The sequence below is a fragment of the Cavia porcellus genome, unplaced genomic scaffold (genome assembly GCF_034190915.1).
Source record: "Cavia porcellus strain 051 isolate PalLab524CR breed Dunkin Hartley unplaced genomic scaffold, mCavPor4.1 scaffold_9, whole genome shotgun sequence".
Lineage (NCBI taxonomy): Eukaryota > Metazoa > Chordata > Mammalia > Rodentia > Caviidae > Cavia > Cavia porcellus.
Window position 1 is genome coordinate 79,329,763 of NW_026947492.1, and position 15,675 is coordinate 79,345,437.

At 44.8% G+C, this 15,675-nt stretch overlaps 1 protein-coding gene across 2 annotated transcripts in view; it reads right to left on the reverse strand.

Moving 5' to 3' along the window:
* Window positions 1–3,363: 3,363 nt before the first annotated feature.
* The window catches only part of Bbox1 (gamma-butyrobetaine hydroxylase 1), a 60,215-nt gene continuing 47,903 nt past the window's right edge, over window positions 3,364–15,675 (reverse strand). For both annotated transcript variants that reach the window (XM_023562966.2, XM_013147266.3), the window contains 4 exons: window positions 13,416–13,521; window positions 8,935–9,131; window positions 5,865–6,031; window positions 3,364–3,739 (listed from right to left, as the gene is read on the reverse strand). In XM_023562966.2, the coding sequence (XP_023418734.1) occupies window positions 3,579–3,739; window positions 5,865–6,031; window positions 8,935–9,131; window positions 13,416–13,521 (631 nt within the window). In that variant the 3' untranslated portion in view covers window positions 3,364–3,578. The remainder of the gene's footprint in view (window positions 3,740–5,864; window positions 6,032–8,934; window positions 9,132–13,415; window positions 13,522–15,675) is intronic.

Sequence of the window (15,675 nt, forward strand, 5' to 3'; positions counted from 1 at the left end):
TCTCAGGAGACAGAATACAAGACGTCAGAGGGTTGTTGGGATGCGGGTGAAACCTGTGTCCTGTGTATATTCTATAATCGAATTACCTCACCGTCAACCCATTAGGGTGTGACCTGGTCATGTCACTACATAACTCCAGGAAAGCCAGGGTGATTTCTAGCATCATCTCTGAGCTTCATAGATCTCAAATTGTCCGGAGTTCCAGGCATGTGTGAAGCCAGTGGCCAGCACAGGGGCAGCACAAGGTGCTTGTCCCAAATCGAGCTGATTTTCTCCCTTCTGCCACAGCCAGGTCTTTCCCTCTTCACAACCTCTTTTCCTAGCAAGGACCCAGGAAGAGATCCTGGAGCTCCCCCTCTTTGTACACCCAGTGGGTTGAGCCCTCTCCATTCAGTCTTCTTGGCTCTCTCCTACCCCAATCCGTGTTCTGTGTCAGTTCTTAATTTTTCATATGGCTTCCTGCAGTAACCTCATAAGCAGATCTCTGGCTTTTAGTTTTATCCATTTACAGTTCCTTCCCTGGAGAAGCCAGCTGGATCTTTTAAAAGTGAATATCTGATCAAGGCACTTTATTGCATACAAACTTCTAAATGGCTTCTCCTTTGCTTTCCAAGATGAAACACCATCTCTGTAATGCAGCATGGATTAGACATTTCGGGCTTTGGCCCCGTCTCTCCTCCCTTCTCACTCTACCCTGACTGCTCCTTCTCCAGCCTCTGTTATTCTAAGTGCTAACAGTTAATGTCTACTGAGTTCCTGCCCTCAGCCATAACTATGCTGATACTCTGTATCATTATTTTCCAAACTTTTCCAATGATGCTTATCACCTGGGATCCTTGCTAAAAATACAATCCCTGGTCCTAATCCCAGATCTATTGACTCATAATCTTCAGGGACTTGGCTGGAAGCTTTATGTCTTCTTTTTAAAAAGGACCAGGGATAGGACTAATGGAGGAATTTGATAAAGCATTGTTTTATCTAAACTTTCATTTTAAAATGTAATGAAATGAGAACTGTTATTTGTCTCATTTTCAGATAGGAAAAAAATGAAGTTAAGGAGAGGACTTGTGATTCAAAGACACATGGCTGACTGATCATCAAAGCAGCCCAAACTGTACACCAATGGCCTGGCCTGCTTTTCTCACAGGTCAACCCATGCCTTGTGTTTATTCTTGATTATCCAGGCCTTTCCTGCAACTTACCATGGAAAATTATTTTCCCATCTTTGCTCTGAAATTGCTATTCATTTTCCTAGTTCAGTGCAGCCTCTGGAGTTCCTCACCTCACCAGTCTGGGTCGCTTGTTTTCCTGTGAACCATGCTGCCAGGAGGGGACACTGAACCCTCCTGCTGACCTGTCACCCTAGTGGGGGAAGGGCCCTCAGCCTACCCACCAAATGGGTAAAACTGCAGTGTCACTTGGAAAGTTCCTAGTGAAGATGCTGGGGTGGCTGGATTGGGGTCACTCCAGCTTAGAATCTGGTCACCCCCCACCAGTGAACTCGGCCATTGTCATTCCAGGGACATTTTAGGGAAGAACAAGAGCCCAGCCCATTCCTTCTCAAGTTCAAGGGAATCAGATATGTTACACACTACAGTAGGAGAAAGGACAAGGAAGCTTCCAGAAAGGAAGGCTTTCACAGGGGAAGGGAGTCTGAGCTGGTGAGGTGGTCTCCATTCCAGACTTCAGGCTGTCCAGTGTCTCCCCCACCCACACTCCCATTGTTGTGGACCTGCTTTGTGTAGGTTACAGGGAAGCAAAGTAAAACATGCATGGGATCAATGCTTCCATGTGGCCTCGGGCACCTGTCCCTACAGTGGTGTCAGTGATTGTGCTATGGCAAACAGAAACATGGAAGTGGCACACAGGGTTAGGATACAGATTTATTAATGCTGGACATTCACCTTAGGAAAAAAAATGTCAGGCCCTGATCCCTGGTGATCTAGGGCTTATATGGAGCTTGCAAGTGGGAAGTCCAGAAGCAGAGTACGTGGCCCTCTCTGATTGGTTCTTAGAGTATGCATCATAAATGACCAGCCACCCATCACAGTGACCAGCTGTTTCTGAGAAACAGGAGTAACAGGAACTGTAACAGGAACTGTTACCTGGGCAACTCACAAAAAATAACATATACTGGCTGGGAGGAGGGGCATTTTCTGCTACAGTTTAGACCAGGAGGCCTGGCTGGACCCCCAGTTCTGTGCACTAGAAGCTCTGTGTATCCCAGGACTCAAGCTGATGTTATCACCTGAGGCAGGGTGGGGCCTGGGCCCCAGAGTAGGAAGACTTGAGTGGCTTTGGGACACCTGCCTTCCTCTGTTGGGTGAGGCAGGGCCATGAGAGAAACCAAGTCAGAAGGTAAGACTGCCCAGCGGTCAGCAGGAGTTGGGCCCTTTCACAAGCCCGCACACTTCTTGGCTTCCCTTTTCTTATTGAAGGCAACAAATGAGCACAGACCTGCTGGTGGGGGTGAGCACGGTGATATTCATGGCAACAGTTATTTTGGGCAAGAGAAATTTGGGGAACCTAGATTTTTCTCCTAACTGTATATTCTTGGGTTTGCTATCATCATCTATTACCAAAAAAAAAAAAAAAGTTGTTGAGTTGGTGAGGATTGGAAATTTGGGTGATATAATCCAGTAATAAAAGTGATAAATTGAGGTAATATAATCCACTTATAAAGAACTTTGGAAACATGAAGTTCTTTCTCATGCAGGCTAGAGATAGTTCTGGGGTGACGTGAAGAAGGAGACCCCAGAGACCACAAGCAGAGACGTGTTTGGAGCTGAGTTCTGAGAAACGTTGTTTATTAGTCTGCATTTGTGGAACATGATTCCATTTTCCCATTTTCGGTCCATGAAAAGGTGCGTTAATTCTCCTTTCTCCCCTCCCCACCCCCCTCCCCTGCTCCTTCCAACTTGCTTTCACTGTTTTCTTTAGTTCTTTCCCCCCTCCGCTCCCTCCCCCTTCCTCTACCTTTTGATCCCCTCCCCATCTGCAAAAGATCTACCTGCCTCCTTCCTATCACCTGTCGTTTATCTTATGCTCTGTTTGTACTCTGGGTTTCTCATAGAAGAAAAGCCATGTGACGTTCTGGTCTCACGGTGCACCCACTTTCCTACAAATGACCCAAAGTTATCCTTTTTCCTGGCCAGGTAGTACTTCACCGTGTACAAATACCACGTTTTCTCCGTTGATCTGTGACACAGACGCCACCTCCAGGGTTTGACTGTCAGCAGTTGTGCCCTTGCACACACGGGTGTGTGGATCAGCACTACAGAATGCCTTTAACTCCTTTGGGAAAATATCAGCAGTGTCAAACGGAACGTCAATGCCTAATTTTTTGAGGAGTTTCTATAGTGGTTGTGGGGAAAGAGGGAGACAAACTTTATTGGAAGCAATAGAGTGACTTCTAAAAAAGCTACCCTTGGAGACGCGTTTGATTGACACCAAAGCGATCAGCACCCAGCGCGCAGACACTCTGAGGACACAGGACGGGGAGGAGAGGGGTGTGGCTGGCCATGGCAGCACAGGGCCAGGCGCTCTGGCGAGGCCCAGCGCCGTGGCGGAGAAGAGGCTCAGCCCCGAGCCCCCAGGCCCTGCCGCAGGATGCGCAGCCGGGACAGGACCACGTCCCAGTCGGCGTAGGCGCCCTCCAGATGCCGCGTGATCTCCGTGCCTGCCTCGTAGCTGCGCCGGCCATGCAGCAAGCGCCAGTTGTCGAAGGTGATCACATCGCCTGGGGGAGAGACGGGGTCAGGGCGGTCTGGGTGGCAGTGATGCCCAGTGGACATCGGAAACCTACAGCCGTGCAGCTCCGGGCCGTGATACACTGTGCCCTCTCCGTCTCCTTCCGGAAAGGCTCTTTCCGGTTAGCAGCGTCAGATGCTGCTAAGGACAGGGATGGCGCACAGAGTGGGAGCTCTTCTGTTCAAGCAGAGGAGATGGAGGCTTCACCGAGCTGGGGAACCGTCCCAAAGCCACTGCAGGATGGAGCTTGATCCCAGCTGGTGAGTGTGTGTGTGTGTGTGAGTGTATGTGTGTGTGTTTTCCTATGCTGTTTCCATGTCACATATTCCCACGCTTATAGTCAGTCGATTGTGTCTACTGGGCAATGGATTTATGGATCTTCCTAGTATAAATTTATTATGCAAAGATCAGTTGGAAACAATTTTGGCCTGGTGTGGTGGTGCCTATGATCCCAGCGCCCGGGAGGCTGAGGTAAGAGAACTGTGTGAGTTCGAGGCCAGCCTGGACTGTGTAGTGAGACCTTGTCTAAACAACAACAACAATAACAACAACAACAAAAAAAAACCCACAACAACAACAACAAAACCCAAAACAAAACAGTTTTAGCTGGGCACAGTGGTGCCCACTGCCGTCTCAAGCACTCAGAAGTGAGCTTAGGAGTTCAAGACCAGCTGGGCTATATAGTAAGACACTTAGAGAAAGAAAGAAAGAAAGAAAGAAAGAAAGAAAGAAAGAAAGAAAGAAAGAAGAAAAAGGAAAAGAAATAGAAGCAATTACAAGTAAGAAGAATCATCCATTTGGCTAAATTAATTGCAGAAAGAAATAATGCCTTGTATTATAGATAACAAAATCTTGACATTTAAGAAATATAATGCATAGAATGGTGACTATAGTTAATAATGAGGTATTGTATTCTTTTTAAATTCATTTTGATTTTCCAGTGCTGGGGAATGATCCAGGCCCTGCGTATAGAGGTACATTTTTAATCCTTTTAAGCAATTTTAAAGGTTTGAAACAGGATCTCAGTAAGAAACCAAATGGCCCAGGGCTGGCTCCAATTTATCTTCCTGCCTCAGCCTTTCCAGGTTTTGGGTATGAGCTACCACACCCACTTTTTTCAAAGTTGCCAACAAAGTAGATTTTATATTTCACCACCATAAACATGATAAATATGTGAGATGAAACATACATTTCGTAGCTACACTTACATTTCTCAGTATATATGCATCTCCAAAACAGCATGTTGTGTGTGATAAATTATACATTTTATCAAGTAAAACCTAAGTAGAAAATAAAAATGGTTCAACTTTGTGGCACCTCACTTGCTAAAGATGGTCTATGTTATGATTTGAGTCTAGGGGCCCCCAACTGTCATGAAGTCATGGAGGCAGTTGAATCTAGTGTTTGTAATTGATTCCTTGTTTTGTGCTGGGATTAACTGTGTGAGTGCTGTACATACCCAGGGAGGGAGCTGGCATCCAATATAAGGGAGGGAAGGAAGCCTGCTTTACTTTTTCTTGTCCTTTTTGCTCTTGCTATTTATGGGCACCATGATATGCCCTTCAGCCCCACTATGCCACCCTGTCTTCTAGCCAGCTGAATATGGACTGAAACCTCCAAAACTGTAAGCTAAATAAACCTTTCCCTCCCTAATTTTGGCATCAGATATTTTGTCTCTGCAACGAGAGAAAAGTAACAGAGACAGTCTAGAAAAAAATTCTGTAAGTTCTGTGAATAAAGATTACTTACCTATTTTAAGGTGAGAACTGTGAGCATAATTTTGCTTACTGGGGCACTATAGTTAAGTGCAAGCCTTGGCTTGCAATGATGGTCTAGCAGGATAGAAAATACAAGATACTGGTCTTAATATTAGACCTGAAGTCTGTTAGGCCTGCAGTTTGTCCTGCAGGTATTATCGTTTGGGTTGGACATCCTTAAAACCTGGAGTGTTTGGGTTCCGGGGGCTTTCAGAAAGAGGCAGGGCTAGGGGTCTGCTGGGTGAGCAAAGCTGGTCGATCGCCAAGCTCTGTGGTCACACCGGGCCGCCCTTCATTCCAAAGAGCCAGGCTGGAAAAATCCATCTTTTCTCTTTCTTGAAAAAGGTATGCACTGACCTGGATTCATCTTGAAGGTGAACTTGAGTTCCCTGCTGTTCATGAGGTCCACGAACTCCTTCAGGGCAGCGTAGAAAGGCTGGACTTGCTCCAGGGGAACGTCGAAGATTGTGTCCCTGGTGGCATTGTTGAAGTTGATGCGAACCACCTGGCCTTTGTCGTCCAGCCTGTGGGAGGGGAAAAGTCAGTAGATAATTCATGAAATGCCTAGTTATGTGTATAAGTGTCCCCTTTGTGACAATGTTATCCCTCAGGGGAGTATGGTGTGTCTCGGGGCTTCTTGCATTCGTGGTAGGACTTCCACTGGGGTGTTACCTCCTGTATCACATTGCTGTGAGGCTGTGGGAAAAACTCGTTTTGGACTTCAGAGACATGCACAGTGCTACAGAGAAGTCCAGACCCTTTCCTCAATTTGGTATCTAGTAACTGTGAAGTGAACTAGAAATCTCTCCGAGGTACATTGCTGTGGTTTACGGGAATTACAGGAGCTAAAATGCATTCAGTATTCTCTAAGCCAGTCATATAAGAATGCTACAAATCCCACCTCTGAGGTAGGTGTGAGCTGTTTGGTTTTGTTTATTCTGAAGAAGACCCCGAATCAGCGAGGCCAGGCCATGGAATCAGAGCTCACACGCGGCAGGTAAAGGACTCACTCTCATGTGATGAAACTTGTGACCAATAGGATTGTTGCTTCTCATTCTTAAATGTTTCTCCCTAATTTCTGCATTGGTTTATTTTTTCATTGTATTATATTATAATTAAGTCTTTCAGCGGACCCAAAGACTTTTGTACAAGCAGGACACAAAAATGTCAAAAGAAATGAACCTAATACTGAGGGGACAGTGGTCTCCCTGGACTGAAAATCTTCTTCATTTCATCTCTTGTTAAAAAAATTGTTTTTGAAGTGGGATCAATTTTAACTATTTGATGTTCTCTAGGAATGTCCTTGAGACCTTGTTAATGGCCGTATTTTGGAATTTTGCTGGAAAAAAACATTAAACCTAAGTCAGGTTTCAGATGGCAACTTTTAGTATCACCCTATAGCTCTCTTGTTCAATAGTCTTGAAGAATCTGAAATCTTAATGTGTCTTGGCAGAATCTGGGTTTGCCACACATTTTAACAGGGTTAATATTATGGTCTGACACATGGATACACGGCATCCATGATGTAATGTTTCAATCAGGTTGAAATCATCTAAAAACCATCACTTTTAAAGGTCACCTGTGAGTGCTTAAGGGGTCTGTTATGGTCACTAAAAATCCTGCATCCTTTCTTCTTTCTCACCTCAACAATTGCCTCCTTCCAGAGTAACTCGGGTTTATCTTGATCTAGATCCTATTCTTGCTTCTGATCACCCTGTGACACCTCTCACCCTGTATGTCAGTAAAACAGTGTATTTCTCTCTGCTCGAGGTATTAAAAACAGCTCCTTCCGCACATGCTGGAGCTACGGCCAGGACCTCTGCTGTCCAGGAACCGTTGTCTCTAGCCGGGCTCTCTCAAAGCTTCCTATTCCATTCTATTCCTGTCCTGGTTCTTTCCCACTGTATCAAAGAAGAGATAAAGGACAGCGATGCCTCCCCTCTGCTCAAACTCCACGTCGTTCACTGTCACTGGGATCAGAAGTAATGCCTTCCTAGTTGCTGGGGATCTTCTGCACCTCCTGGTCCCCCTCTGAGCTGCTATCCTTAACCCTGTCCCCAACCATGTCCAGTCATGCCGGCCTCCTGCTGTCCCTTGAACATCCCGGACACCCTCCTAAGCCTTCCTAGAACCTCTGCCCTCCTGGTGTCTGGAAACTGCTTCCCAAAGTCTTTGCTCAAATCTTACTCTCCTGGTGTGCATGACATGAGGTCCAGGCTTACTAAGCCTCTGGATGCCCTTGATGGTTTAATTTTTTATTTATTTATTTTTTGTAGTACTGGGTACTCTTAACTATGTAATAGATTTCAATTGTAAGGTGCTCATTTGTTTTAATGGTTAAAATTAAAATTCTCCCCTTCTCCATTAAAGTGAAAGCTGTCCGAGGGGTCTTTATTTTGTCCACTGATGTATCCCAAGTATTTAAGAACAGTGGCCTCAATACATATTTGTTGAATGAATAAATGAACTCTCTCTCTGTATATGACATATGAATAACTGGAGATCCGGGGATTTCATTATCAATTTAATTTATACAACTTGGCCATTTGTCATAAAAGAATACAAAATTCTCAAATTGGAAAAAATCCCTAATATTAACAGAGGTTCAATGCACTGCATTGTGGCAGAGTAACATACCTTAAAAGCGAATTCTCAAGTGGAAAGATAAATACGTGGCTTTTGCAGACACAGGAGAAATTATGATACAATATTAAAAAGACAGAGACATAAAACATTGTCTGGAAGCACTACATGACCTTAGCTGCTCGGGGTCTTCTAGGGGAGACAACTCCTTCACCAGGTGAAGGGCTTGGCTGAGCCAAGTCTGTGCCTGCGAAGACCAAGTCACCCTGGCTGCCTGGAGTCCTCTAGCACCGGCCACGGTGAAGGCTCCAGGGCTGACTTAGGCGCAGGCTGGGCAGGGGCTGCCCCAGCCTCGTCACAGCTCTGAGGAACAACAGTGCTCTCTGCTGTGCTTAGAAAGTCTAAGGCTAACAAAAACTTGGAGATGCCAGGATCATTTTTAAGCATGAAGCCAAACCAGAAAGCTACAGAGAAAAGAGACCGGATGGTAATGCTCAACTTCTCAGTCCACCTGCTTTGGGGCACAGACTTTCACTTCCAGCCCAAAGGATTCTGACCAGCACAACTGCATCGATTAGGGCTAATATTTTAAAAATGAAGTGTGTAGGACATCATAGGTACTTTCTCTCTAATGCTGATCAAGAACAGACTTTCTGTAACTTATTAAAGAATTTTAAAGACAGAAATAAGTTCTTTTTCTCTCTGTTGTACTAACAATATATTGAAGGTAAAGAAAATAGAGTTTAGAGCTCATCAAAGCTTTCTGCTTAAACTTCAGACTTTTGGAGCTCTTTCTGATACTTGTTTTAGTCCTGTGAGAAATCAATATCATGAAAGTACTCACTCTATAATTTTGTGTTTAGATTGCACAGAGAAGTCACAGTAATCCACGCCAATGTCTGTGAAGTCCACAAAGGTGGATGACAGAATCTGGAAAGCCTGGGGGTTCTTCTCCTTGAGCTTTTGGCACACGTTAAACCCATCCACGATCTCCGAGTCGCCCCCCGTGACGGTCTGCTTAATGCAGTGCAGAAGCTGAACCTAGGACAGAGAGGGAGAGACGGATTTTAAAACAGCTGCACTTCCTCTCCTGGTGCCACAAAGGGATGCATGCGCCAAAATTGACCCATCTTTAAAAATCTCCGTTCCCCTAGCACCACCAGAAGAGGTGCCAAGGAGGAAAAAAGCTGCTCATAACCAGTGCTGTGTACTTCAGACCTGTGAGACCCGGGCATGGCAGGGTATTGTGTGCTCGTGAGCCCTTCCTGCCTGGGAGGTGGTGGGGGCAGGCTGGGCAGAGGGCGGTGGGTGAGACCTGAGAGGTATACAGCTGGATGAGCGCACTGGCAGCACCGCACGTGTGGGTCCCTGGGTGACACTCGCCAGGCTGTGGCAGAGGGCAGGCCTGGGAGGAGGAGGAGGCTGCCCTAGTGGGGCCTGGGACTCTGTCGTGGGGAGTCTTAAATGACAGAAAAGGAAACTGGTACTTCTTGATGTGCTATAGAGGTAGCCCAGCAGAGCAAGTTGGAGGTTGGTCCAGCGGAGGTGCAGATGAGGTATCATTTGCGGGGTGATGGGCCAAACAGGAGCTTTCTGAGATTCTAATATGCAAAGGTAAGAAACCAGTGGGGGAAAGTGCGGGTGGCAGGGGTGGGCAAACCCACGCAGAGCTGGGGGTAGGAAACCAGAAAGACGGTCAGTCCTGGTTAGTTTTACTAAGTGTTGTTTTGTTTTGGAGGAGGGTGTTTAACTTTATTTCATTCTGAAAAGCAAATCACAGCAGAGTATGGGTGGGTTTGGGAGGTGCTTTTGCTAAGTCGACACAGATGAGTGATTTTAGTGTCTAAATTTAGACCTGAGTTTTCTGCATAAAGAAATGGCAACCTTCAGTGACGAGATGGTCACTACGAAGCTGAAGTAAAACCCATGGAATACCAGTGTCTGACTTTACTCTAGAACGCTCCAGGCGCAAATGTCCAGCCTGAGGAGGCTCCAGGGCTCAGTGGGGGGACACTCGGCCAGCTGGGTCTCCTCGGGATGGTTCTGAGCAGTGCCCCCTGGGGACGGAAGTGTCCTTGGAGTCCTGCGCGGTCAGCATTGGGTCCCCAGGGCTGCTGTGCTCTGGCAGCATGTGAGGGTGACTGAAGAAGTGAGGTATACATTTCATTTCATCTTAAGTTAAGGTTTAGTCGTGCGGCTTGTTGCTTCCGGGTTAGTGCCGCTCTGCATCTTGCACTGCCCCCAAAACAATGCAAATTCCCCAATGTTTATCATTTTGTGTACAACTTCTTCTCAAACTGTAATTGACTCATGTAGGTTATTTTCCTAGCAGTCTTCTGAATTGGACACTTTCATTTTCATTTTTGCAGGTGTAAGGACTGAGATACATGCTTTTGAATTAGTTGGAGTTCGGTAGATTTGAGCTTGATTTTTCTGTGTTAAAAGTGAAATTACACAAAAGACGATATTACTTGCCATGGCCATACCTAAAACATATCAGCTGGCTTTTCAAAAACCTAAGAGGTGAAGCACTCTGTGAGTTCATTATGGCAGAATCTGAAGGGATTTAAATATTCTTTCTTCCCCTGCAACCAGAACTGGCCAGGTTGGGCTCTCAGCAGGTGCCTCTTCGCCCAGATCATTTTCTCTCGACTTAAAGTAACACTGCCTTTTCCCCTTTGTTACAGAAAACCACAGACTTTGGCACCAGGAAACCCCTGAATCACTCAAAATGGAAGCCCGAGCAGTGGTACAGACAGGTCAGGCCTGGGTTCAACTTCTACTCCCCATTAATCACTTGTGTTATGGATTAAGAACTGGGGGTTAACTTAAGGCCAGCTGGATTATATCAGCATGGCCCTGAGTGTAGATGCTCCACCTGAGGAAAGTTGCCAGCATAAATAGAGAAGTGGAGAAAGAGAAGCTATTGTGTTGAGGTGTGGAGGCATTGTGCGTTCTCCTATGTGCTGCTGTTTGAGCCACTGATTCTCCTGCAGAAGCTCTGGTCCTCACATCGAGGATCGCTTCCTGGCTCCAGAGGGGAAGACGTGTGCCTCTTGGTCTCCAGGATGAACTCGTCATGCTGCTTTCTGGCATGTACTTAGCTGTGCTTGTCGTTGGAGGAGCTCAGGGCCTCTGTGTTCCTGAGGATGGCTGTGGTGTTTTTCAGGAAAGCCCTGGTCTTTGTTGTGAATGTGACTTCTCCGCTCCAGCATAGAACCCTCATCCCACTAGCACAGCTCCTTCACCACGCTGGCATGGACTTTCTAGCTTCCACTGCTGACCTTCGGGCCTTCCTGGCACAGATCCGTAAAAGAGACTGGCGTGAGTCCTTCTTGTGAGCTCTGGACCTCCAGTTGGACTCGTGGGAGGCACTGTCATGAGCTCTGGGTTTTCATCTGGACTCATGTGGGACATTGCTGTGGGATTCGGGACATTGCTGTGGGATTCAGGCCCTTGGCTGAATATTCTATGTTTTTGGTGTTGCAGATAGATTTCCTGCATTTTCTTGTGTTAACTCTGGGTGACCATCATAAAACAATATTATAAACTCCATGTCCTGATTCTAATTGCAACAACTCATCACCAGATAAAACTGTTTCATCTTAGGCCTCGTTTCTTCATCTTACATGAAATGACAATGAATCCTGCCTACCTTTGAGGAACGTCAGGGGAATCAGATGAAGAAATATAAGTCAAAGTGCTCTAAAAAGCAGGAAATATTATGAAAATGTCAAGCATATACTATACCATACTTCAGGAATATTTATGAGGTCACTTACCCACCTTTTCTGAGGTTTTCCATTAATTCAGAGACAAAACTTAAACTCATAAGATACTTTAAAAAGTTTTAAATAGAACCTTTAGTTTTCTGTTCTCATTCTTCATGTTTTATTCCATCCAACCACTCCAAGTAATCTTTGGCAGATGAGTTGAGCTGATTAGTTTGGATTTAACATCAGTTTCAGAAAATCTCAGAATTGCATTTAGAATAAATCACACTGAGCATCTCCCTCCCCAACTCCCACCCAAAAAGGTACCTATAGGGGCCATTTTTCTGTCATCATCTAGTTCAAAGAAATCATGTGGAATTTTATAACCAGCAAAATAATTTAAAACATATGAAGTCAAGTAATAGGCTAGCTTAGCTAATACCGTCCAGAGGAATGGGTGCCTTGAAGATATGGTGATAGAAAAGCCAATTAATTTTGATTTTGGCCCATTCTCATTCTTTAACTCAGGAATCAATCAGATTTTCATTTACTTTTGAAGAGACGTATTTCCGTGTGGTTATTTCATGCATTCCATTTAGTTCTAAATAAAGGGGCAAAATATCCTTTAAGGGAGTATTCTGAGAATTGGTTTTTGTTTGCTTGTTTAGAAGAATAATGATTTCATAAAAATGAATTTGGTTTAGTAAAATGGGAACTTTGTGAAGATACAGGGAAGAACTTTCACTTAGGTATTCTCCTAGGGAATTTCTTTGTTTGCTAAAGAAGCATCACAGTCTTTGATAGGGAACCTGACCGATTGGGATAGAGTTTTTTGTTTCCAAAAGAGGAAGATTATTCTGATCTTATATTCACATCCTTTTGTAATTCATGTTTGCGGCTTTTCCCTTGAAGAGTGCCTTCATCTCTTGATTCTGGGCCTGGTGCAGGAATTGCAGAAGACACGCTGGGCTGATGCTTAGCCTGGGCCCTGAGAATCTTCCCGTGCTTCAGTTTGCTCATGGAAGAGTTCCCAGTTTCTGTGTGCAGAAGCCTGGACTATCCATTGCCCCTGGGGCTAACAGACCAAGTCGGGCAGAGAACAAGCCAGCGCCAACAGTGCTCAGCATTGTCTATTGTCATGTGACCTGCAAGCAGGAACCAATCAGCCAGTCAGAGCCCAAACAGTATGCCAAGCTAAGAGCATGGCTAAGCCATCAAGTGAAGCAGCATGCTTTTCTACAGCAGTCACTGCTGCCAGTGATGGCCATGTGACCTGACCTGCCTGGTTCTATTTTCTTTCTGAACTTTCCAAAGAGTAATATATGTGCAGCAAGACATCAAGGTGCACCACTGTCCTAAAATCTGTCTTGGCAAAGCAGAGTGCCAATAATTATTTCTAGGTTGAACAAAGAAATGTTTTAAAAACAATGCACAGAAGGGGCCTATCTCTCAGGGATGCTGAGTACACGCAGCATTTAGACACAGAGACTCGGTTTGGAGAAAGATTCCCATAAGACGAATGAGCTGCTGGAATGCATGATCTTCTCCATCAAAATACAGGAGGCCACGGGTCTGGCCTGACTTCTGGACTGAGTGATGCCGCCCCTCTTACCCCAGGTGGGTGGTGGAGAGCTGCGTAATCGGTGTGGAAGCTCAGCTTCCCAGTTGTGTAAGCCACGTTGTTGGCGTTGATTTTGTCTTGCACTTGCCAAGTGTGTCTGTAAAATGAAGGGAACACGTGTGTGAATGGATTGTCCCTGCACAAGAATTTGATATCTGAGGGGAAATGGAGGCTTTTCATTTTGTGAAATAGTTGTTCTAATGACCTGCCGGAAAAGGAGGCAGACGCTTCTTTTTCTACAGCAATTATTTTGGAATTAAGATCTCATTTCTCTCTTCCACCAAAGAGTGCACTCGCACATTACTTTTAAAAGATTTCTATCATTCCACACTAAAACCTCTTATCCAGATTTTAGTTGCCTTTTGCTGGTACAAAATACCTGACAGTTACAAATGAAAGGGGGAGAGGTTTGTTTTGGATGAAGGTTTTAGTGGGTTCAGTTTATGGTTGACTGGTTGCAAGACAGAAGCAGCATGGTGGGAAAGCATTGGGGTGCAGCTGATCAACCCATGGCAGCCAGCAGATTGAGAGAGGGGAGGAGCAAGAGACAACAACGCACCCTTCAAGGTCTGCTGTGCCTCCCCAATAATCTGTCTCCTCTGATCAGGTTCCACTAATGGACATATGACATGTGGGGGGACGGTTTTCCTCATCTGTCGGTATAGAGGAGTCCAAGCCTAGCTAAGTCCCAACCCTTCCACAACCTATATTCTAGAGTTTTTGAGTTTAAACTAAACTGGCCCCGAATTGTGAGTATGTAATGCACTAGCTGTATAATCTTGGACAATTTATTATTTCTGAGCTCAGTTTAAGTATTTGTGAAACAGAATGATAATATCTGCCTTGAAACCTGCTTCAACAAGCCCAAGGTCTACACCTGACATGTGGGAGATGCTTTCTAAGGCTCTTGGTCCTTCTCAGGACTTCTTCCTGCACTCAGGACTTCCAAAGCATTTCTTATTTGTTTCATTCATTGGAGCTGAAATTGTTGGGTGTTTTGTGATGATAGTTATAAAGTATCCTTATCGGTCTGATCTCATTTAGATATTGCATAACTCTGCTTCTCTCCTGGATTATAAACTTTTTGAGTGCAGAACGAAGATTTTTACTCTTCTCCTACTATCTAATCCAGCATCAGTCCTAAAGCAGGGAACCAATAAATACTGACTGAAGGAACAGGGGCAGAGGGTGACTTTCCTGAGTCTGTTTTCACTTGGTAAAGGGTAGGGGTAATAAGGTGATAGCCACAAAAAGGTGGGAAGCTACACAACACCGAATCCCTTTTCCACTCTTCTTTTAGGAATACAACCAAAACCTCTTGCTACATGTGGAAATCTCTCTCTCTCTCTCTTTCTCTCTCTCTTCCCTCCCTTCTCTCTCTTCCTCTCTCCCTCTCTCCCTCTTTCACCCTCTCCCTTTCTCTTTCCCTCTTCCCCCCATCCCTCTCTCTCTCTCCAGGCATTTTCTTTTGTTATGGTGCTGGAGATTGAACTTTGGGCATCTTGTACTCTAGCCAAGTACTCTATCAAAGAGAATATTTTCCTGAGTGAAAGTAGGACTTCTTAATTGTTATCTAGGGCTGAGAAAGAAACAGCTATTTTGACATCATTTTTCACTTAAAATTATAATTGAAAAGTTGGTATATTATCTATTGAAGATCAAACACCACCCATATGTGGCTGTGCAATGGGAAGAGACCTGACAAGAAAGGAGAATATATATCGCCTGTCACAGCTCATTTCAAATAAGAGGTAATTCATTACATTGCAGGGTTTGTAGCTCACAAACTCATGTTCCTCATGAAGTTTGCATAACACCATAGCCCATATAAATACAGATTCAGGCTATTGTCAGTATTGGCATTTCACGAAAAATCAACATGCAGAGAAGAAATTAAGAAGATAAAAACAATTCCATCAAACCATAGAGCACGTGTATAGCACATGCCAAATTAAAAAGACAATGCCATTATTACCATTGGCAGGAGAAGCCTGTTCAAATCTCCTTTCTAAAGGTAATTTTGGTTTTGCATCGATCTCTTTATGTTTCTTTTCTTGGTTTATCCCATGAGCAAGGGTTAATGGTCCAAGTTTTGCTAAAGCCACAAGCTGGCTCAATTCAAGGTATAAGCTTTATTCAAAGAATAATTTTTCCTTTGTTTACGTTAACCAGCTTCTGCAGGGATGGGCTGTGACTTAACTCCATCAGAAGTTCTCTGGTCTCTGACCTAACTGGCAGAGGATGGTAGTGA